General features: G+C 42.8%; 1 protein-coding gene across 5 annotated transcripts in view; it reads right to left on the bottom strand.

Annotated features, from left to right (window-relative positions):
- Positions 1 to 920: 920 nt before the first annotated feature.
- Positions 921 to 24,450, bottom strand: part of ELF5 (E74 like ETS transcription factor 5) — a 49,635-nt gene continuing 26,105 nt past the window's right edge. For 4 of the 5 annotated variants that reach the window (XM_039537351.1, XM_039537350.1, XM_039537352.1 and 1 more), the window contains 6 exons: positions 17,034 to 17,161; positions 9,827 to 10,060; positions 4,696 to 4,746; positions 3,152 to 3,220; positions 1,813 to 2,008; positions 921 to 1,248 (listed from right to left, as the gene is read on the bottom strand). In XM_039537351.1, coding sequence (XP_039393285.1) covers positions 1,152 to 1,248; positions 1,813 to 2,008; positions 3,152 to 3,220; positions 4,696 to 4,746; positions 9,827 to 10,060; positions 17,034 to 17,157 — 771 coding nt within the window. In that variant the 5' untranslated portion in view covers positions 17,158 to 17,161 and the 3' untranslated portion in view covers positions 921 to 1,151. Of the gene's footprint in view, positions 1,249 to 1,812; positions 2,009 to 3,151; positions 3,221 to 4,695; positions 4,747 to 9,826; positions 10,061 to 17,033; positions 17,162 to 21,239; positions 21,354 to 24,450 lie in introns of those variants that run through there. The other variant, XM_039537353.1, reaches the window with a different exon arrangement.

The following is a 24,450-nucleotide window of genomic DNA, read 5'->3' as shown; positions in this document are numbered from 1 at the left end:
TAAAACCCTGTTTTTCTTATGGCTGACTGCTTTGATTGGACAGATTAATTATGTGGCTATATGGGGGGAGGGGGAATGGATGACGACTCTCAGATGGCCAGATCTTCCACCACAAAGGAGTGTAGCAGACCTGAGACTCGGGCACTTGGAACACACTCTGACAACAATGGTATTTCTCTAGATGAACCAAAATACTGGCTTTCTAGCCAAGGGAAGGAAAAAAAGACTGTATGTTCTGCAAAATATTTAACAACCTTATCTCTCTCTCTCTCTCTCACTTCTTTTAAATGTCAGCAGGAATTTCATACTGAGAGCTGATAGGCAACGACAAAAGAGAGCCCTTCTTGGCACAGGAAGAGGTGCCACAGATAAAAATAATTCATCTTAACAAAACCTTAAGCTTCATCACACGTGTTATTTTCATAAGAGCTATGCACAAGCTAATGCTGGTTACAAAGTATATAGTGGGCAGGGCCGGCTCCAGACACCAGCGACCAAGCACGTGCTTGGGGCGGCACCTTGGGGTGGGGCGGCGCTTGGTTTATTTTTTTGGTTTGGCCGGGTGGCGCTGGAGGGTTTTTTTTTTTAGTTTGTTTTTTTTTGTTTCGGCCGGGTGGTGCTCGGGGGGGTGGGGGAGTGGGTCTTGGGTGGTGCAGTGTGGCGCTCGGGGGAGCGGGGGGCTTCGGCGGCGCTCGGAGGGGAGGGGACTTGGGCGGCGCGGTGCTCAGGGGGGCGGGGACTTGGGCGGTGCAGCGCGGTACTCGGGTGGGTGGGGGCTTGGGTGGCGCAGTGCATGGGGGCCAGGGGCTTGGGCGGCGCGGTGCTTGGGAGGGTGGGGTTTGGGCGGCGCGGCGCTCGGGGGGGCAGGGTTCGGCGGCGCTCGCGGGGGGGGGGTGTTACCGCGGGGTGGCGCTCTTTTTTTTTTGCTTGGGGCGGCAAAAAAGTTAGAGCCAGCCCTGATAATGGGGAAGAGCCATCCCATTCATGTGCTGTCATGTGTTGTTCTGGACAGTCTCTCAGAAACAGTTGTCAACTCCAGACTGGCGTAGAGGAGAGATGCAGGAGAAAAAATCCTTCTCTCAAATGTCTATTGCAGTCAGACACTTCCTGTTGCAGAGTGCATAATCAGTCTGATGCATGGGACTGTTAGTTCATAGCTTGTTCTCCTGCCACCCATGGGCGTTCTTTCCAAACTTGTACACTAGCCTTCTGTCTATGCGTTCCAAAATTCCAGTTTTATAATAATACCTGCAGTGGTACAAAACAGAAGTGGTATTTACTTTAAAGGAATTGTTCCCAAGTAGTACACAATAGGAACATAACAGAGCAGTCACTCTGATGTTTTCCATCAAACAGCAATCCTTTCTTTCTGTTAAATGGATATTTTCACACCCCCAGATCAACTTGCATTATAGAGTTTAAAGCTTTCCCAGACTTCTTGAAGGGTGAAATTTGCTCCTTTTAAAACAAACATTGCATGTGTGTTTTTGCTTCTAAGATGACCACAATTCAGAATGAACTGCTAGGATTATTGCCAAAGCAGAAAGGCAGGTAGTGTCACATTACAAGCCATGGGCCAAATTCTCAGCTCATGTAAGTCAGAATAGTTCCATTGCCTTCCATGGAGTTAAGCTGATTTATACCAGGTGAAAATCTGGCCCTGTAATCTTATCTGTAACCAAAAGAGCCATGATTCTGTCTCATGACCTTTGGATAATACACTAAAAAGCTATGCAATCAATATAATTGTGTGAAATGGACTCATATAACACACCATTAGTAATGTGGTGGCATTTTCACCTATTAACGCACCGGAGAGCTCTGCTCAGTTTTTCATATGTCATTCTGTCATTTCGCTTTCTTTGTCCCCACATCTTTGCCAGGGCTTCTGACTTAACAACCCGAAAGATGCCTTGTTCTCTATCCTCCCAATCGAGAATGCCACAGTTTTCTTCTGGAGACAGGAGGAGGTCTCTTACAAATTCCCACAAGTGAGAACTCTGCAGGCCTTCAGCAGGAAAAGGACAGAAGATTAACAGACTTTCAGAGATGCAGTACTATAACAATACAAATAATCAGTACAGCAGGTTTGTCAGTGTGCTCAAGATCTTTAACCACTTGTAGCTGGCATCCATTTTGCTTACAAAATCAAGCGCATTGCTTATCTGTAAGCGGAATCAAATTACCTGTTGCAGGCTGACCTTGAAAAGGAACTAATTTTAGAATCTGCCATTTACACCTGTAAAATTTTGAATTTTTGTCCTTCAAAAAGTTGGGATGAAGTTGCATCCTTGATAGGTTTAGCCTCCAGGAATCAGTATGGATTTCCACAGAATAGTAATGGAACTCCCTAATAAAGGACAGCTGGATTTGGGGATTATTTTTAAAGCCCATCTTTAGATTAATTTCAAAAGGTTTGACATGAATTTAGTGCTGGTAAAAGGTTCTTGATTGCCAGCCGCAATCAAATTCCCCTTTATCCAGGAACATTTACAACATTGGCAGCAGGTGAGCAAACTTCCCCACACAAGTAGATGTCTCTGTGGTACTACAATTTAAGCCTGAGGCTTGCCTGAGTCCCAAATGCTCTGGAAGGGACAAGAACCTCCTAAGAAAGTGTACAAACCTGGTTACTGTGTGTGCATGCATGTGTCATGCTTAAGGAGATTCTGAGTAAGCAATGTCCCAGGAATCAGGCAAATGGTGAAGCTACAAAACCAATTACCAACCTCAAGCATTCAAAAATCTTCAGCCAGGCCTTCCAAAGTCATGAGTGGCTTCAAAAAATCATGAGGTTTTTTTTTTTAAATAATTCATTTGGGTTTGTTTATTTGCCTTCTGGATTTTGAGCCTTTAGGTTACACTCCGTTTTCGTTTTCTAGCTTTTCTCCACAACTCTGAAGGCTAGAAGCTTACTTTTTTAATAAAATGAAAGCTGAGATTCTTCTGATTCCAAGAATGCACCCATGTAATGAGACTCATGCTACAATTGTGAGAGTTGGCAACACTGCACCAACCACCACTTTATGTTTAGCTCATCTTGGGTATCGCTAAGTGATTCACTCCTTTTTGTGACAAGCATTTGAAATCATGGCTTTATATGTCTTGTAATCTTTCAAGCACAATTTCTGCATTTCAAATATATACCTACTTGTTCTCCCGTGGCTGTGACATTCTTGACTCTTGGAGCTCCCTGTTCTCAGGCATGCCTTATCATTGTCTGGAACAGAATTAGAAAATAACGTGACACGTGAAGGAGGAGGAATTAGAGTCTGGTGAAAATGTGGTCAAAAGGGCACCGTATTCACCTAGTTAAATGTCATGCAACATTGAGTCAAACTGGGGATGTGAGCTGTTGTTAAATTTAAAAAACCTTTATCATAAAGATAAACCAAAGTGAATAATTAACTTGAAGTTGAACAATTTGACAGAGACAAACACCACAAAGAAAAAAAAAGAATGAAACCATTTTACATATCATCTACAGTATGTCTGGTTTATTTGGTTCTAGGGAATTTAGGGCTGTCTTCATCAACGGCATATACATCTGTGATGTGGAACCTGGGACTTTGGAACTCAGACTACATTATGGTTGAGGGTTCATATGGCCAAAGTGCTACAGCAATAGATTAATGTGAGATTTGGCAACACCACTGCAGAGACGCAAGCCCTATCACCCAATTTGAGAAAGGGGACCTGTCATGATATTGCCGTGACATAAACAGAGCTGGTCAGAGGGCACTGAAGAAGGGATCTCAAAGGCCGATTAACACCACTAGTTCTGCAACTTCTACAAATCAGCAGATCTGTCCTGCCTTGCACACAGCTAGAGATAGCAAGTTCTTCAAGGTGAGTATTGGGGCTCTCTCTGTAGCAATGGTACTAAAACAAAGAAAACCTGGAAAGCCCCTTCACTGAATGGAGTAGCAAAGAGCTACAAAATAATCAGGTGGGAAACACTTTATGATACCTGGGGTCAGAACTTTGCATTATTGTGCAACCCACTCTTCAGTGTGTATTAGATGTCCCTTTCGAAGGGCTGATCCCCAGGGGGTTCTGAGTTTGCTGCAGCCTCCTGTGAGAGTTCTTACTCCTTTAGTTGAAGAAGAGACTCATTCTTTTAGTGCTGAAACTCTGGGATTCAGACCCTGCTGCCAGCCCAAATGGCATTAACTAGAATTACATATGAGACAGTGCCACAGCACCATCACCACGTGATGGCAGGAAAATGCACCAGTGTGCTTCCCTACCCACTTCCTGGAGTGATATTTTGGCAGCTCGGGTCATTTGTTCAGTGCACTCTGTGCTGCCTTGAAACACGTGGTCCTGTGTCAGAGGGTTTTTATACTGCCTATAGCCAGGCAGAACACAAGTAAGCCCAGCCATACCCAGGGACTCTGTAAGAGCTGAATGTGGTTCTAGAACCACAGGCCATCACTGCACTACCACCTCAGTGATAGTGCTAGGTCCTTAGGGGAAAGGGAGAAAAGGAGCCTATGTTGGGTTCCTCACCAGTCTCCCTACCCACCACAAGAGTCTGTAATTTAAAGCATTCAAGTGGAGACAACTTTTGGAGTATTTTCTCACTTGTAAAAATTCCTTGAACTGCTGCCTCAGGAAGTACTGCTAATCATAGAACACGCCACACCTTTCCTAGTGAACAGAGCTTTGCATGTACATAACAAGGTTACTTACAGTCTTTGATAGTTGGCTTGGTTTCTTCGGTGTCAGTAAAAAAGGAAATGCCTATGGGGAGGAAAACATGCAATCCAATGTTCAATTCTCTATTCACACACTGTGCAGAATGACCTTATATTGACTCTTAAGGCACAGCTAGAGCCCTTTCCCCACTATATTAGAATGCATGGATATAAACTCACAATAGAGAATATAGAAACATATACATTGCAACAAGGAAGATGAGTCTCCTGTCTATGCAAAGGCTGCTGCTAAAGATCAGCTTTCCCGCCCACTTCTCTGACCTTGTCACTACCATCTTCAGATCCCTTCCCTGGCTTCCTCTTACTTCCTGTAACAAGTTGAAGCTCCTCATCCTCGTCTTCAAGGCCCTAAACAGGTATCACCTACCTCAGCATGCTTCCCTACTCTCATTACCTCTTAATGGCCCCACTGTGCTCTTTTGGCTTGTGCCTTTATTGTCCTACACACTTGGATTAGTCCATCTTTCTTCATCAGATCTCTCCTTAAAAACCCATTTCTTCACTTCTCCTTCGACTACTTCAAGCAGAGATCCTCTCTTGTAGCAAAGTCCATACAACAGTGGCATCTCTGTACAGCAGCAGGAGTGCTCACACCATTTAATAAATGTATCACATACCAAAGACCATAGGTGCCGACTTCCCCTCTTTCCCCTGGGTGCTCGATGCCCCCCTCTGCTCCCGGCCCCACCCCCACTCCACCCTGTCCATGAGGCCCCGCCTCTTCCCACCTCTGCCCTGCCTCTATTCCAACCCCTTACCCAAATCCCCACTCTGGCCCTGCCTCTTCCCACCTTCTCCTCTGAGCATGCCAGGAAGCACTGGGAGGTAGGTGGAGGAGTGGGGATACGGCACGCTCAGGGGATGAGGAGGACGTGGGGCAGGGGGCGAGGGAAGCTTGGCTGCCAGTGGGTGCAGAGCACACACTAATTTTTCCCCAGGGGTGCTCCAGCCCCAGAGCACTCATGGAGTCGGTGCTTATGCCAAAGACCCATACAGTGAAAGAAAATTCAGGTTGCAGAATCAGGCACTCATTTTAGGAAATGCCAAAGTTACGGTTGCCTATATAACCTTAATTTGGCCTCTTTGTGCATATGCATTATGATAAGGCCTTTAATTACATAATCACATATGATTTTTTTCTACGGGACCCCAACCTAATTCAGTACGCAGGATGGACGGTGAACACTGAATAAACAGCTATTTAACATTTCTCATCATTTCTCATCACAGGCCTTATTTACTGCATACCATTCAACACCAGCATTCCCTCTAATTTTTCCCGCCCATGTGTGGAATGAATTTTGTTGTGTGTACCAATATAGAGGTGATGTGTGACACATCACCTCCATATTGGTGCACATAAAAAAATTCATGAGGTGGGGGTGGGTCCAAGGGGTTCAGAGTGTGGGCTGGGGCTCAGGGCTGGGGCAGAGGGTTAGGGTGTGGGGGAGTGAGGGCTCCAGCTGGGGGTGCGTGTTCTGGGGTGGGGCTGGGGCAGAGGGTTGAGGTGCGGGGATAGTGGTGAGGGCTCTGGCTGGGGTGCAGGCTCTGGGGTGGGGCCGGGGATGAGGGGGCTTGGGGTGCAGGCTGCCCTGGGACTGTGACAGGGAGAGAGGACTACCCCCATCTCTCTCTCCCCACAGCAACACCTGAGCTAGGTGGGAGGGGTGCCTCTCCCATGGCCTCAACCCAGCCTGGCCCGGACTTGCTGTGGCTGTGGGAGGGGTGCCCCTCCCTCGGCCCCAAACAACTGTGGCCTGGATTGCACCCAGTGCTCACTCCTCATTAGGTGACTCCCTGGCTATTGTCTGGGTGAGCCGGGGGAGCACATTGAGCTGCTGCGTGGGGCATAATGGCAAAGAGCTGCTTTCAAAGAGTGTTTGACTCATGCTGCTGCCACTGTGCCAAAGCCTTGGCAAGAGAAGGGCTTGGAAACATGCATTTTGGCTGAACGAGGCACTCCGCAGAAGCTCCGGGCCAGACTGGGTTGGGACCGTGGGAGAGATGCCTCTCCCCCAGCTGTGGCAGGACTGTGGCTGGGTTGGGTTGGGTCTGGGTCTGAGGGAGAGGAATCTCTCCCTGCCGCAGCCCTGAGCACCTGCGCGGCGCTTAATAGGCTGCTGAGCAGCCGCACAGCTTAGAGGGAACGTAGTTCAACACCAGCACTTAATACAGAATTGTTAATTTCCTCAGGGGCTTTTCCCTGGTGCTCAATGGGATGTGTATTCCTAAATCCTTTAGTGCTTTTGAAAGTCTCCTCCCAAGTGACTAGCCCAGCAGCACATAGGAATTCTGTGGCAGAGGCAGGGATAGAAGCTAGTACTCCAGAGCATCAGTCAACTGCCTAAAAACACAAGACCATTTTTTCCCCTGCAGTCCCGTCTCATTCACCACCCACATTCTAACTTCTGCAACCAGTATGACAGGGTTCCTATGGACAGCAGCCTCATTTACTGCACAACCCTGATTCATCCCCGGAGCATCAACTCCTAGCATGTCCCTTCACCAACTTGTCCCCAGTTGTTCTTCTCCCACTCAGCTGTCCCTGTCCCCCTCATGTCTGTTGCTGCCAACCTGTCACTGTCCTTCTCTGCTCCTCGCCCATTCCTTGTCTGCTCTGTCCTCTGTCTGCTCATCACCTAACTGTCACATTGGAGTCAAGCTGTTTTTCCTTCTCCTCTGGGAAGTGAATGTGAGGAACATGAAAAGCACAGGAGAGACACAAAGAACTGGAGTACTTATGGCACTTTAGAGACTAACACATTTGTCTGAGCATAAGCTTTTGTGGGCTACAGCCCACTTCACTGGATGTATACAATGGAAAATACAGTAGAGAACACTTCAATCTCCCTGGCCACTCGATTACAGACCTAAAAGTCGCAATATTACAACAAAAAAACTTCAAAAACAGACTCCAACAGAGACTGCAGAATTGGAATTAATTTGCAAATTGGACACTATTAAATTAGGCTTAAATAAAGACTGGGAGTGGATTGGCCATTACACAAAGTAAAACTATTTCCCCATGCTTATCTTCCCCACATTTACAGTTCCTCACATCTCCTTGTCAAGTGCTGGAAATGGGCCATTTTCATTACCACTACAAACAGTTCTTTTTCTCTCCTGCTGGTAATAGCTCACCTTAACTGATCACTCTCCTTAGAGTGTGTATGGTAACACCCATTGTTTCATGTTCTCTGTGTGTATATATATATATATCGTCCTGTATTTTCCACTGCATGCATCTGATGAAGTGGGCTGTAGCCCACGAAAGCTTATGCTCAAATAAATTTGTTAGTCTCTAAGGTGCCACTAGTACTCCTGTTCTTTTTGAGGATACAGACCTACACGGCTGCTACTCTGAAACAGGAGAGACAGTCTATCTCAGGGGCGGGAAAAGTTTTTGGCCTGAGGGCCCGTTAGGCTTGGCCCGGCCCCACCCCCTATTGACCCCTCCTGCTTCTCGCCCCCTGTTGGCCTCCCCCGGGACTCCTGCCCCATACAACCCCCCCGTTTCCTGTCCCCTGACAGCCCCCAAAAACCTCTGCCCCTGACTGTCCCCCACTCCTGCCCCCATTCAACTCCCCTGTTCCCTGCCCTCTGATCGCCCCGACCCCTATCCACACCCCCACACCCTGACCACCACCCTGAACTCCCCAGCCCTCTATCCAATCCCCCCGCTCCCTGCCCCCTTGCTGTGCTGCCCCAGGAGCTTGCCGCCCCGGTGCCTAGAGCATTGCACTAGCGGCGGGGCGAGCTGAGGCTGCGGGGGAGAGGGAACAGCAGGGGAGGAGCCGGGGGTGAGCCTCCTTGGCCAGGAGCTCAGGGGCTGGGCTGGAGGGTCCCGTGGGCCTGATGTGGCCCGTAGGCCGTGGTTTGCCCACCTCTGGTCTATCTGCTCTCAGTTCCTGGACCTGGAGCCACAGTGGCTCCCAGCAGTAAGGAGCAATTATAGGGAAAGGTCTGCACTGCCAACCATCCATGGCCCTCCAGGGGCTGTTCTAGCAGCCAGGAATTGCTAGAGTGAAGGTATGCTTAGGCCCTGCCCCTTTTTGCCATGGACATACCTACTGCATCAGTTGCCAGCAGCCCTATGACAACTCTACACCACTCAACAATTCTCCTAGACCAGGAAAATCCTGAAGTAGACAGGTAAGCCAGCTTTAGGAAAGCCTTGAATCACCGAGAGGCACAAAGCAGCTGGAATGCATTGCAGGATTGGGTCTAACTCTATAAATAAATTACCCAACATTTTATAATCCATCTGGAGATGGGAAAAATAGCGTGGCACTGGAGTAGACCTGCTAAGTCTCCCTGACCTGGGCAATGAAAAGTCAGCCATCTAAGTTGTCATCAGAACTGAACCCTACAGAACCATCCTATTAATCTCCTGGAATCTAAAATAAAGGCTAGCTGTAGAAGAAATTTCACTTTCCTTCAGTTAGGCCAGACCGACAATAGCTTAGAAGTTTATGAGCCTAAATTCACTTAAGCAGCAATAAATCTTTTAGGAAGCAAAAAATGAGGTGGAAAATAAGTAAAGAAATTTGATTGTATTTGAGAATAATGTCAAGTGTATTAATGAGGCACTCATATTTGTATTATACATTAAACTGATAGCATGTGCCAAACAAAACATCATGCCCACCATCAGATAAACAGTGCAACCTCTGATGTTTTGAGAGGAACATAGTAGTATATTGTGCTGGCCTATGTGAAATTAATTTGGTGGTCTCCGTCCAGTTCTATCTGAGCTAAAACACCACATTTTGCGTCCAGGACAGTCTCAGTGGAGAAGCCAAGGACTGAAGGGGCCATGGAGTCTGAACTATGGTCTTACTCCTACAGTTGAACCTGTCATGTCAGGCTTGAGTGACATTAAGGGGGCACAGTTGGGAAGCCAGTAACCTCGTTGCCCATGCTATCTGTTGGATTGCTAATTGGCTGATCATTGTAGTATCTACACACCAGAGGTGCTTCACCTCTTCTGTGAATAAATAAGGGCCTTTAATCTCAGGGCTGTCAGTCTAGAACATTCCACTAACATGAAGTTCACACAAAAGTTTAGGTTCTTTTGTTTTGCATTTAATCTCTGAAACACTAACCATGTATCTTGATGTTCTGTAAAATGAAATAAAGGTATTCGCCACAAACGCCGGCAGCATCTGTGAACTCCTCCTGGGTCATGCTGCACAGCTGCAAGCCAGTAATATTAAAGTGGGAAAAGGAGATGCAGTTGGCGTCTAGCTTGTATTGGTCACAGCAGAACTGCAGCCACTCACAGACATTGTGTTTACTCCAGTATTCCGGGTGACTAGATGTCCAGCAAGAATCGCCAACTGCAAGAGATTCAGCAGAAGAGAGAAATGAAGCTGAAATACTTACATTATGAAATTCTTTCCAGTAAGCAAGTTCCAGACAAGAGAAGTTCCAGTACCTTATTCTAGTAAGGCCATAAGCTTCCTCAATTATTCCTTTTAATACTGTCTGCTTATGTTTTGGTGCCTAGTATTACAGCCTTTTGCACCTAAGGTATTATTATTAATTATTATGTAGCACATTATTGTAGGAGGATCTCAAAAGCACATTCCTCTCAATTCGTCACACCCCAAGTGTGATACACAAGGTGAAACACAGACCCAAAGTGAGAGGCACAAAAAATATTCATGCAGGATAATTAAAATACTGTGGGATCAAATCCTTTATCATAAATAACTCTTTCACTCCTCAATTTCATGGTTATTTCTTTCTGATGTAAATAAATTGTCAACAATAAAAGGGACACCAAATTTCTCTGGTGCGTAGTACATTTTGCAATAAAAATGAGCAATGTTTCTCATAATGAGAGGCTGAGTCACTTGAGAAATGTCTCAAAGCACTCTACAAGGTTTAAACAATACCTCTGGCAGGTAGGCAAATATAAGTTTATTGCTAAGGGAAATGCTTGTTTTCACAGCTATATCCAGCAAGTTATCATCATACAATTCATCCCGAAGTACACAGTGTTAGAGTTGTGTGAACTTTTTTTTTATTTGTTATATTAGAGACTGCCACTAGATGGTGCAATGTGTACTTCCCGGCAAAGTTCTTTTTAGGGAAGCATCTCCGACAGATAAAGGAAAGAGAAAGAAAGATGCTAGTAGAGTGGGTAGACAAATTTTAGTCTAAAAATATTTCAGTCAAAAGTGTCAACATTTTTTCAAAAAATGTGAAAAAGTTTCTCAATCAGTCGGAAAAGCTTGTTGCTATTATTTTATGATAAAACTTGAAAATTATTTTTCTGTGATTTGTTTGTAGAAGAGTTTTTTTTTAAAACTAGCTCTGGTGCTGAAAGTAGGAGCAGTGTAACACAGGCATATGTTGTAGTCAACAGACATTATTACTATATAGATCACTTATACAGGGGAGCTGGGATTTGAATACTGTTTCTTTAGATGTAAACACAGATCTCTACTACTTGAGCTAACAGAGAATATCTGTAGCTAACTGTAATAGGAGGCTTTGTATCTGCAAACCAGATACTAGAGGGAAACATACATGGAAAAGGCCTTCATCTTGCAAGCGGTTCCCACTGGATGTCTGTGCAGGTGCAGCCTGTATGGAGCAACCCCTAGAATTATAGCCAAAGATACTATAATGCTCTTAAACTCTGGATGCCTGTGAAAAATGGAAACAAAATTCTGCCTCCCAGACTCATTATTTCTATTAACTTGCTAGACAAATTCTTTTCGTTATACTTACACAATTTTTTTTTGCTTATACTGGAGTCCTTGAGGATGAGTAATGATTTGCCTCAGGAGAGATTCTGGGCCAATGACAGAAACATCAGCCTTTGAGATTGTTGCTCTATTCATTTTAAAAGACCTATGCCAATGTACACCACTGGAGGCTCTGGCCCTCTCATAATCATGACTGAGCAAATACGTGACAGTAAACAGCCAGGAATGAACTACCACAGGGATGAAAATGTTATACATATCTAGGTGAGCAGTTAGATTAGATAGATACTGTTTCCTTTCTATTCAAATCTCATCTGAAAGCATCTTTTGTCTCATTTTAGATTTCCTAATTCCTCTTTCCAATCAATCAGCCAGGATTTATTATTTCATGTTCAGATTACATTTTTAACCCCATACATTTAGTTTTGGGACACAGTTTGTATGACAAATATATGCACTATACAATCAGATGGCAGTGCATGCAAACAATATGAACTGTAATTTTTTTTGTTATCAACCTAGCCGGGCAGTTTACTTCAGGGTAAATGCTGCTGTTGTTTTAGACTTAATTGCCCCAATGAAATTAATGGAATGGTTCAAAATTGTGACAATGTCTGAAATACTGATCTTGCATTCTAAATGAGTTTCTATAATATAAATAAGATCTTTTTCATGAAGTTTTAAAACTTACAGGACAAGTGTGTTCTTTCATGTATCATCCATGTACTGTAAATATCTCCATTTATTTGTGCATATAGAATTAAAATAATGCTGAACGTATTTTTCAGTGTCATAGACCCCCTGGGGATCTATCATCCCATCCAAGGGAGGCAGTCTAGAAAGGAGGAGAGGTGGGCAAAAGATGCAAAATTTGGATTTGAGTTTCGGACTCTCAAAACTTTGAGCATATTTGAATCTGAGAATTTTGTTTGGTCCTTTATAAAGAAAGGTCAGTTGTGATACACAGCTTGACACTGGATCAGATTCTATAGGCTCTGGAACTCTGTATATAGCTGTGCCAGAGGATGATTAATTCATGATGGGAGAGAAGCAGTTGTACAGCCACCATCTCCCCTCAGGCCTTTTGCTAGAGAAGGGCAGCTTGAAAGTTAGCCGTATTTCACAGGAACGCTGGCTCTGGAGGCTAGCCAGAATAGGTATAGAAACAGTGTGGGGGACTGTGAGGGCTGTCTCCAGGCCTGTTGGCAGAATTGGAACAGGGTAGCCTACCTTACTCCCAAATCAGGAGGAGGCACCAAGGCATGAATCCAGCCTATAATTTTGGTGTTGTCTTGTTTGCACTTTTGGGACTCTTGAGCTGTTTGGATTTTTTTCTGTGTATGTAGGAGATGGGGTGAGGGTCAAGGCCACAACTTCCTTCCGATGTGTTGAAGAGTTAAATGAAGTTTGCTCCTTTGGTGTATCTATTTTTAATTCCCTTAGGGTAATATGAGATAAAAGCAACTGTTCCTCTACAGTTAAAAAGTACAGTAAGTAACTTTGAAATACTTAAACAACTGGTCCTGAAATTTTGATTTGACCTGATCATGATAAATATCAGCTTTGCTGGCATTATAAAGGCCATAGCATGCTCCTTTCATGGAACAATTCTTGTCAGGATTAGCTTCTCTATTGGTCTCTAAAAGGACTGGATTCTTTTTGGAAGTCAGAAAATATTTTAAGGCCCCAAAAAGTGCTGACATATGTCATGGGCACTCAGCAGGTGCTGACATGAAGGTCTGGCATTTTCAACAGTGCTCTTCCTTTACTCCTTACACTGAAATTTAGCTTTCGGAGTAGCTCTCTCTTCTGTTGGGGTATGCACCGTACCAAAAGATTACGCAATTTGGAATACTTTTCTGGAAGAAAGATTGGCAATAGGACAGAGCGTCTACTGGAGATGTACAAGTTTCCTTTGAGTGGGAGGGAAAGGACCAGATATGTTTTCCTTGCTGTATAGTGAAATTCTAAGTGAAAACTATCCAGGTGAGATAAGGTGGGGAGCAAATAGATCACTCAGCAGCCAGCGCAGGAGCATTTCAGAAGTGTGTCTAGAACTAGAGCGGCGCTGGAACAATTTTTATAGTGGAGGTGCTGAGAACCATTGAACCAAACTGTAAACCCTGTATATAATGGAAACCCCTTCAAGCCAAGGGGTGCTGCAGCACCACCCCCCCACTCCCATTCCTGCAGCCCTAGTTTCAGCACCCATGACTACAGGTCTCTAGGGGAGAGGGAAAGTTGAAAGCAGAGATAAGTGGGAGCCACAGAGTTCAAATCATGACTTGGACCTTTCCAAAGTTGTGGAGTGTTACTTGCCTCAAGGCTGGATTTAGGTTACATTAACTATCCCATGGCACTTTTTTGCCAGATTGAGTATTTTAATCCTGGTGTGCTCGTTACATTCCAACACAGCGGAATTAAATTCTGTGGATTTACCCCTTGCAATCTAGAAGAGTTATTTGAAATCAGAGTTTGGATTCATGTCCCACTTCTAAGGCTGCATGTACAATGGCAAAAAGCCTCACGATTTCCAAAGGAAAAAGCTCTCTCCATGGTAACAAGGATCAAAGCTTTAGTGTAGATAGGACTCAAGCATGCACAGGGATTTTTACCACTGACTTCTATAACCTGGCTCTGTATTCAAGGCAGTATGGGATGCCTGACCAGATTTTCCCAGAATGCATTGGTTCATGCACAGCTGTACTGACAAACCAACAAGATATACATGTTAGTGCAGGGGAAAATGCTGTTGAATTGACATGAACCATACCAGCAGATGAATGTAGCAGAGCCTGGTTATATATAACGTGTTTATCTGTAGAGTAGATCAATTCTATAGCCCTTTTCCATAGACCAGTTCCACACTGTAAGAGAAAGTGAGCGAGAATCTTACAAGACATAATTCTGTTTACAGACAAGTGTTTTATTCCTAGCATTGTTCTAACTGTGATGTAGACAGAAGTGAGACCAGAGCTACACTTTGCACTCAGTCATCTCAGAAATTCTGCCTGTCTCATTATAGGCTCCTGCAGTTTTGTCAAGTCTTCTCCACTATTTCATGTGAGGAGGAACTCACCTCACACTTGCACATTCAAAGTCCTTTGGTACTTTCCCCCAAAAAGTGTAGGTATCTTGACTCATCTTGGCCAGATAACAGCCTGGGGAAAACCTTATTCTGTTAGCCTAAATGCCTCTTGTGCTTCAAATCAATGAAGTATTTGTCTTCTTTTTCTATCCTATGTCTACTTGTATAGCATTGCTAGCACTGATATAATATAAATATGTGTGAAATTTGTTCCTGGGCTACTGGAGGAGAAAAAAAAAGTGAAAACAATGTAGTGGGTTCTATAAGAATGTTTTAAATCAGCTCATGGGAAAAATTATTGCAGCCCTAAAGGATGCTAGAAATGTGTAGAAGCATCCAACATTGAGCAATCCTAGGGAGAAAAAGTTGAAGGGGAGATGCAGCTGCAGACAGGGTCAAATGAAGGCCACATACATACCCAGCCCAACCCTCTTAGTATGCAATCTCAGGTAGAAACACAGCACAGTGGTAAAGATGTCAAGCTTATGAAACATTTCAATTACTTTAAAGTAGACAGTTTAATATCCTTTCAGTATCTATGTACTGACCTTTAGCTAGATGGAGTCAGAACTGCACAACTACATGTCAGAGGCCGTATATTGCTAACAGCTAATGAAGATGCTCAGAGCTGGTAGAACATTTTCCAATGGAATGATTTTCCATTGGGAAATGCAGATTCATTGAAATTGACACATTCTTAATTTTGTTTAGAAAAAAACTGAAAGATATCTTGATCAGGTTGAAATTTATAATATAAAATTTGAAAAGTCAAAATTGAAACAAAACATTGATTTACCTGAAATGATTCTCCTCCGCTTTGCCCCCCAAGATTTTGTTCACAGGAAACTTAGAAATTCTTTGTTTTTGCTTTGATTCAGAATGGAAACAAATTTCAGAATCAGAGCAGTTCCCACAAACAGTAACTTCTATTTCCTGCATAGCACTTGAGATTCTTCTTTAGATGAAGCATTAGGGACCTGTGGCCCTTTGCAGCAGATTCTATTTCTAATCACATGGAAAATTCTGAATGGCCAAGGTTTGCACCACAGAAACAAGCATGATGATGATCACAAACTTGTTATGGTTTAAGCTCTTTGAAAAGTGCTGTTCTCCAATACTTAAACTGTCTCATGAGGGGACAAGGTCTGTTCTGTAAGAACACCAACTTTGTAATTTGAAGGCATAAAAGTAGTTTTATGGGAAAAAATATTGCATGAAAACCTGAGTCAGATCCAAGTTTCAACACAAGCCTGGCTCAGTAACATCAGTGAAATTATGCTGTATTTTTTAGAGCCTATTGAATGATTTAGCCTGAGGGAGGAGAGGAAAAAAAATTCCAGCCATTTAGGAACTGAATCAAACTCTTATGGAAGGAAAAGAATTTCTAATGGGAAATGCTAACTGAACCTCTATATCAGGGATCTGGCCTGAAAGCATGGCATTGGGAGTGAGTTCCTTAAAACTAACTATACTCCCCAGATGAATCTTGTGGCCTGGCGAAGTATAGGATTTCCATAAGCACAGTGCGGGGGAATTGTACACTAAACATTCAGGAGTAATCAGCAACTAGTCCAGTGGGGGCATTATTGAGTTAATATTGATGTATTACTACAATCCATAGAGATCTGGGCTGGTTTTTAAAATCCCAAACCTTACATGTTAACTATGTATTTAACTGGTCATTGCTACTATGGATAATACATTTATATAAAGCTGCAGAAAATTCAAAGAGATGTCACTCCATCAAACTAAATTACTATTCCATAGTACGGATAACATGCATTGATACGCAAAGGGACTTCAAAACAAGTGCTGTGTTTCAAGTGGACAGAGCAAAAGATTGGGAGCCAGGCATACAAGGATCTATTCCTGATTCTGCTTTTGACTCCCTCTGTAACGTAGGGGGACTATCACTGAAATGTTGTGAGTCTCAGTTTGCCTTCTTGCAAAACGAAGGTGATAATGCCCAATAGAGAAACTTAATTAATTGATAGCTGAAAAGTGCTGGAATTCTTTTGGGGGTCACTAGGGTGAGATTCAGGAGATCTAGGTTCAATTCCTGCCACAGACTTGCTGGGTGACCTGGAGTAAATCACTTGATTTCTCTGACTCACTTTTCCATCTGCAAAATGGGGAGAATGCTTCCCTATTCCACAGGGATGTTGTGATGAGGAATCCACTAAATGTTTGTGAGGGCTCCGTACACTATAGTGATGTAAGCAACACAAGTCTCTTGTAGATACATGATTTTTAGCTGAAAGGTACTATAGAATTGCAAACTATTATTGTTGCTGTTCGTATGCCTATCTTGCACACAGTCAGCTTGTGTGCCTGAACAGAGCAGTAATGCTTGAATTAGAAATAAACGTGGCAATAGGCTCAGCAGTGAGCACAACATGCACAGGCCATTTCCCATCAGAGCCGATTGTAACACTGTTAAATTCAGTCCGGTTTTGGGCACATATTAACTGAACAACCCTTTTCAAACTGAGCCTATGTACACACCTGTGTGATGATCAAAGGAGGGATAATAGTCCTCAGTTGTCCCAAACAATTCTGTCCAAGACATCAGGGGCTCGCAGATCATTGTGTTTGGCAGAAAGGTGCTGTGAGTGACTGAGTCCAACATCCCCCTAAAATATTAAGATAATAGTCAAAGCATGGCAAGAAAATATCAAGGACCTAAGTTATAAGGGCACATCCATAACTGCTTTAATGTGGAATGGCATGTATCTGTGAAAAGTACCCTTGGGTTCATGCTGCATCCACTCAAAGTTCCATTGAAGTGAATGGTTGAGCTCTTGAAAATTTCAGGGGCAGCAGTGAAGGGGTTAATGAGCTCAACAAGAACATTATCGGTTTAAAAGGATCTGCAAGCAGATTTATGACTAAACATGAATGTGGGTGGTATGAAGTTTTCCCATAGATTCTTGTGTGTGACATGTGTAAAAGCCAAGGGAAGAACAGACCTATAGGACAGTACCAGACGTATGGTCAGGGTGAATATCATTAGTTATTCAGATCATTTTTTTATTTATCGAACAAGTCCCTTGACAAACAAATTGTCAAAACATAATCCTGGACCCGAGGCGCTTACAGTGTAAATCAGATACAAGCGCAGACATCAGACAGTCCATGGTTTATGGACAATATGCAGTATCTGAAAATCAATCACAAACTGGAGTTCAGTTTGTTTCTCGAGCATGGTCACAGCTGGAATTCAAGCAGAAACTTGTTTAATAAGAATAGAAAACTTCACTGTGTGACACTTTCCTCTCAAACTGGTCTATGGAATTGTTGAAAATAATACAATTCTATTGTGAAACAATAAAAGGAGAGAGAAATTAAGAGATCTAGGCAAGGGAGAAAAGCTACATTTTCAGATGAGATTTTAATGAGCCATAGTCTGTGAAGTAGAGGGATTCAGGGGGACCATTTCCAGAGGACAGATGGGCAAACACGCGCACACACAGTTTTCTGTAGGTAAGGCTTGTGAGACCCCACCCCTGAGCTCCCATGTGAACTTTAACTGTAATTGATTCAGTTTTAGTGGTCTGGAAACAAGCAACAAAACGGAATGAAAATCACTGTGGCTCAGTTCTGCTTTTCCATCTGCAAGAGACTGAGACTGTCACTGTTCCAATGTCTAGTAATAGCTCCATGGTTGTGCTGCAGTGAATATACAAATGCAAAGTAAATTGCCACAGATTTGACACAATTGGCTCTTATCTCTTCAATGTTTAGTTTCTTCTGCCTTCCATAACTAACTCTAGATCTGGTCATTCCTAGCAGAAAGAAACCTGAGTAAGCTAACATGATCATATATAGTCTTAAAGATTAACATTTAGTATAATGCAAAAAATTAAAAAAAATAAAGAAAATGGCAAGCTGTGTGCAGTAGGCATAGGGACCCAGATCCATGCTGTGCCAGTTGTACTGCAGTATTGGCCATCTGCTCCATTTGACATAGTTCATTAGTGAACCATGGTAATCTTTGTGCAGAATGGGGGTGGGAGTCAAGGCATTGATGACTGTGGTTAGATGATTGTAATGCTCTAGCAGCTCATCAGCATCTTGGCCTGTAAGATAGGAGATTTGTTTACTTAGCATGCTCTGAAAACTGTCACTTCTTTCTCTAGTGGAATTGAGAGAGAGCCACAATCTTTACCTGGATGGAATGGGAGCAGACCAAGCGAATGGGAACATTTAGGATGTCCCCAAAATTCTCTTTCATACTGAAGGTCGGGTCCAATGTGTGTACATGTTCCAGAAACAACACGGACCCAATGCACTGTTCTAATGTGAATGGAACACATGAACATTCGAACACTGTGGATCACTTGAGCTGCTATATTGCCACATTGTTTCTAGTGGACCTAGTGTGACGCTAGTGTTACATGTACAAATGTATGTTGCTAATGAACACCACAACTGAAAATAAATATCAAACTATAGTATTAATGCAATCCAGACATTTCAGGATTTTATAGGAGCAGAGCTGGTAATGCCACGGCTCCATAATAAATAAAAATAATGAGACCCTTAGTATTTAATATTAGATTGTACCAAGAGTCAGTTATGTGCTTTCTCCATCAATAGTAGGCTGCCATACACTGAAATAGGTGCCCTATACTACACTTGTTCAGACACAGGTTAGAAGGGCAGAGCAACAACGTGTTTATTACTTCATGGATGATGCAGGATCTAACATTAAACAAAACCCTCCCCTAATTCTTCTGCAGTCAAAGCAATTAAACTCCTATATTTGCATCAGATCATGGAGGATTCATATTGCAGGGAGTTATTGCAGGGAGTTATGGCAGGTTAGATGCAATGTGGCAACCACACAGAAATGGAGGTTAGTACCAAGATAGAGACTTCATAGAGAAATGGAGAAGAAAACAGGAAGAACTAAGTCACCAATGCCCCCAATTCTTCTTCCACCATAGAACACTGATAGGACCATGTAAGCATATCCCACATTAACAAATAATCCCCGTCCAGTGCCTCATAGAAGGGGAAACTTCACCACTAACCCTGCTAATATGCACAAGGGGAATGTCCTCCCCAGCACTATATTTTGCAGTCAGTTTAACCATGTGTATTACAGCAATAATTGTAATAATTAAGCTTCTAAATATGGCAGCCATTGGCAAACATACACCAGCATGAGCAAAATAAGCAAGAAATACACTAAGAAGTGAATCCCATTTCAGGTAGAAGCAACTCTGATGTCTCCTATGTTAATGGAAGCACATTGATCCAACATACCATATAAGCTGTTGGAAAATGCAGATGTCTGGGACCACCTCATGCCTGATTCCTGTACAAGAGTGAATTATTGCTTCCCACATGGGAAAATGTTTTGGGTGAAATCTGGGCACTATTGAAGTAAAAAGGAATTTTTCCATTGACTTCAACAGAGATAGTCTTACACCCTTTGTCTCTGTCAACAGGCAAGAGGTGGCAGGACAACAACAAACAAACAAACAAAAACCAAACAAAAACCACCTGCAAGTTTCAACGCTGTTTCTAAAAGTACTTTTTACTAGAAATACATATAATCTATGGGGGCGGAAGAAACACATCCTCTTTGAGTGCACATAATTCTGCAGTTGATTTTTTAAAAACTATATATTTTTAGTGCTAACATTTGGAAATTTGTCACTACTTACATAAGGGAATGAATTTGCCTTGAAGGGATCTAATCATTCCTTCACCTGGAAGAAGTTTTTGCTAGGCAAGTAAAATATGTTTATGGTTTTTACAACCTCATTATCATTATGATGGGTGAATAGATTTCATGCCATGACTAAGATGTTTTCATGAGGATTTTCCAAGGCTGAAAAGATACATTTAGGGTAACACCACCATGTTAGAAGTGAAGATGGGCCTGATCCAGAAACAAACCCATCAGATTATGGAGAAGTTCAGATCTGAACAAAATCTGATCTGTAAGGCTTGGTTTGAACAGAGCTTATTTCTCCAAACTGCAAAACTCTAGATCTGAAGCAGCTTTAGCTCCAGTTTGATATTTGGCTTGCAGCTATAGTGACAAGGTTGCTACCATTAAAGGGCTTAGCAATATACCATAATAGATGACAAACCTAATTTACAAATGAGAAATTCCCATTTTAGAGAGGTACCTGATTTACACCATCAGTCCCATATACAACTGTATATTTTATAGCTAAATATATTTATTCTCAAGGTCACTAAGAGGACTAATTTATTTTCAAATATTCTAGGCAAACAGAATATTATTGATTTAGGTCATGTCAATTAATTTTGCAGCATTACCCCGGTACTGTTTATAAACACATGCTATATCTGCTTCCATGTACTCTTAAGGAAAAAAGGGAAGGGGCAGTCATTTGTTTAAACAGGAGATCTTTTCAATGTTAGTTTTGCTCCAGCTGATGCAGGGTTGCAAGAAGCACTTAATTTCCTTTTGGTTTAATGAGACAGGTCTGGATTGGTCATTTGTTAAAACATATTTGTTGAGGTTCAATTCCTGGGTAGGAGACAGGCATGTCTCGATCAATAATTTATTACATTGAAATTAAATGGGTTGGTCAGAACAATTGTTTTGAAGCTCAAACACAAATGGCATCAGGGAGGTGACTGATAAATCAGCCCAGCACACATGCTACTTTGGCAGCTGGAAATCTGGTTTACAAATATTGACATCAATAAACAAACTGAGCTTACGTGCAGATGGGTGCTTATTCCTGTCGCAATATTTAGGTCCAAAAGGAGGTCTCAGAAGCAAGAGGAAAGAGGCGGCTTTCCTGCAGCAACGCACAGCACTGTGGAAGTAAAGCCACCTGCAGTGCTGTGATATATGGAACTTCTTACAGACAGGTTCGTTTGGTTTTTCAGGTTCTTATACACACCCCCTTTGACGACAGTGATAATACAGAGTGTGACACAGCTGAGGGAAGGGAGGAGAAACGTTCTTAAGTGCAGAACGTTTACCTTTATACTGTATTGTTTATTCTCCTCTTAAAGTTGTTGACTTAAGTAACCGTGAATCTTGGGCAACATTAAAAAGTCAGGTCTGCATATTTGCCTCAGTGTGGGAGACTTTCCTGCTCTGACTTCTTTTGGAATCTTGGCACTTAAAAGGGCTATCACATTTCAGTTATAAGCCTCAAAAAGTACAGAAGTTAAGTAGCATTATCCCCATTTTACAAATGAAGAAGTTGAGGAGCAGAGAGATGAAATGATTTGCCTGAAGTCATCTATCAATTCACCAACAGTGTTGTGAATAGAACGCTGATCACCTGACTCCAAGCCATTCCCCATCCACTAAGCTATGCTGCCTCCCAACAAAAATAGCTGCTGAGGTCCGCTGCAAAAGTGGCTGCATTTTCATAGTGGATAATTGATTGTAAAGTGTTTTGGGATCCTTCAAAATAAAAGGCTTTGTTGTTAGGAGTGAGAACAGAGACATTGACAATGAAGGATGAATTGGACAAAGAGGAGCAGAGCCCACATAAAAGGATAGTTGTAGTGTAATTTAAATTAGTTAAAACTTGGACCAAGCTGGATCAACATACTTTAATTCCTCAGAACTCTAATCTTGTTCTCTTGGCAGTGTGTGCGCAGAAGGTAGAGATAAAGATTTAAGCACATATGTCATGTCAAATCTCCTGTTTCCCCTAGGAGAGACATCTTCCTACTAGTGAAAATGCCAATCTTGTTCTTTACCTTCCTTGGATGTGGTTTGAATTAACCTCTTCTGGCTCCAAAATGTTCGATGGTTGGTGTTGTCATTCAGTGAGAAATGAAAGTAGTACTGTGTGTAATGAACGTATCAGTCAGATCTTATGAACAGAAAGATTCAATTTGTATGACACATATGAAGAGGTTCAGATGTTTATGGCCACCAGGAGGGAAAGTTGGCAGAAAAAGATCTGGATGGATGACACTGTATCTCGGGTGGATCAAAATTCGTTCACAGAGGTTAGCAAAGGAGTGTAGAGAATGGACTACCCTGCTAGCAAACCTCCAATAATGAAGATGCCATATTAGAAAATATAAGTACAAGCTTGCAAGACTGCTTTCAGATAGGCTTCTGCTTTTCTTCTATGCTGTTTTCCTTTCCTATATTTAAGGCACTTATCTGGCCCTCATTAGTGTAGTATTTGAGTGCCTCACAATTGTATTGTATTGATCCTCACAACACCCCTGTGTGGTAAGGAAGTGCTATTATTCCCATTTCACAGATGGGGAAAGAGGCAGAGAGAGACTAAAGGTACATCTATGATTTGAGAGTGATTCTCAGCTTGACGAGATGCAATTGTGCTAGCTCACTAAAAATAGAACATAGCTGCTGGGGTGCAACAGGCTAGCCACCCTGAGGGCAGGGCTGAGATCTCAGATGGGTATGGACTCAGGGTGGCTAGCTCATCCTGTTGGGGGTACATTATTTTCAGTGCATTAACTTGATCAGAGTGAGTATGAGTCTGTCTCCTTGAGCTGCAATCACCTACAACTATGGACACAGCCTAAGTAATTTGTCACATGGGAAGTCTAGCAGAACAGAGACAGGATTTGAACCATGGGGTCCCAAGTCCCAGGCCAGTGCTCTAACCACTGTGCCATCCTTCCTGTCTGGACTGTCCCTCTTTTTTTCTGTCCTTATCCAGTATGTTCTCCGTCACTCTCTCTCTCTCTCTCTTTCTCACTTCCCCCCCATTTCATTCTCCCCTGGTTTCTTCTCTGTCTCTCTACTTCTCTACTCACCACACTCCCCCCATTCTCTGTTTATTTCCTTCTCTACCTCCATCCTTCCTTTTACTGGTCTCTTTCATAATTAAAGAAAGCAGAACGGCTGGTGCAAACTTGCTTCTTTTTTTTTTGAAGCATTTGATCATTTTAATGGAAAAACCAAAATGCATACAACAGTGAAAACACCATCAGAAATAAGCACTTGATGGAAACCTATAAGGTACACAGGTGCCTAAGACTAGCTCCAAATACATGCATTAAAAATTCTGCAAATGACTGCAAATTGGTTTGAGCAGTAGCCAGTCACCTCCCATAATTCAGCATGTTGCTTGCCTGCACCATGAATTTTGAACTGATGGGGCAGCATAAGGATTTTGGGACGAGACCACTTCAACAAGAAATTCTTATTAGCCTTGTAAACCTCAGATTGTATGAATAACGAATGATAACTGTTGTACCTAACAACAGAATGGATTTGACAGGCCATGTAACAGAATGTGACTGATGCAGGCCCAGAAAGACAGGTCACAGAAACAGAGCTAGAGTCCTTTCTCAGAACTCAAATTTGTTTAAGAAATCTGTATTCACAAAAAAGACGGACGAAACTCTTGCTTAAAAGGCAGTTTTGTAGTTCCTGCACCTCAGAGGTCAGGAACAGACCCCATTTGCTGTTACTAGGCACACAGATGCAGCAGTGATAGGTGCTGTGTGAACTTCATCATGCACATTCCTGCCTGGACCGTAGTGCTCAGACCTCTGTGGATAAACTAAATCAAAATCTCTTCAGTCATATAGCCAAATCCTGATGTTTTTCTTCAGGTTTTAGTCTGTGTTTACACAAGCAGAAACACCCCCTGACATGCGCTGAGAAATCCCTCTATAACGGGATCTTTGCCAGAGAAAGGACTGAGTAAGAAGCTGAAAGCCAGATCCTTAGTTGGTAGAAATCGGTATAGCTCTAAGACATGGCTTTGAATTGGGACCTTGAGGTTTAGCCCATGTTGATTGTGACACAAGACTGATTGGAATCTCAAAACTAGAGGAAAGAATCTTTTAATGTATTAACCCATAGCACCATCTTCCTTTTTTAAAGAACCCACCACCCATAAAGCTTTGTGCTCTAGGAAGAAGTGTCATGTGATACAGGTGAGTACGAATGGATACCAATGATTCCCACACTGGGTTA

Source organism: Mauremys reevesii, linkage group 4 (assembly GCF_016161935.1).
Source record: "Mauremys reevesii isolate NIE-2019 linkage group 4, ASM1616193v1, whole genome shotgun sequence".
In the NCBI taxonomy this organism is placed as follows: Eukaryota; Metazoa; Chordata; order Testudines; family Geoemydidae; genus Mauremys; species Mauremys reevesii.
Note: the sequence above shows the minus strand (reverse complement) of the source record. Positions and strands in the feature narration are given on the sequence as shown.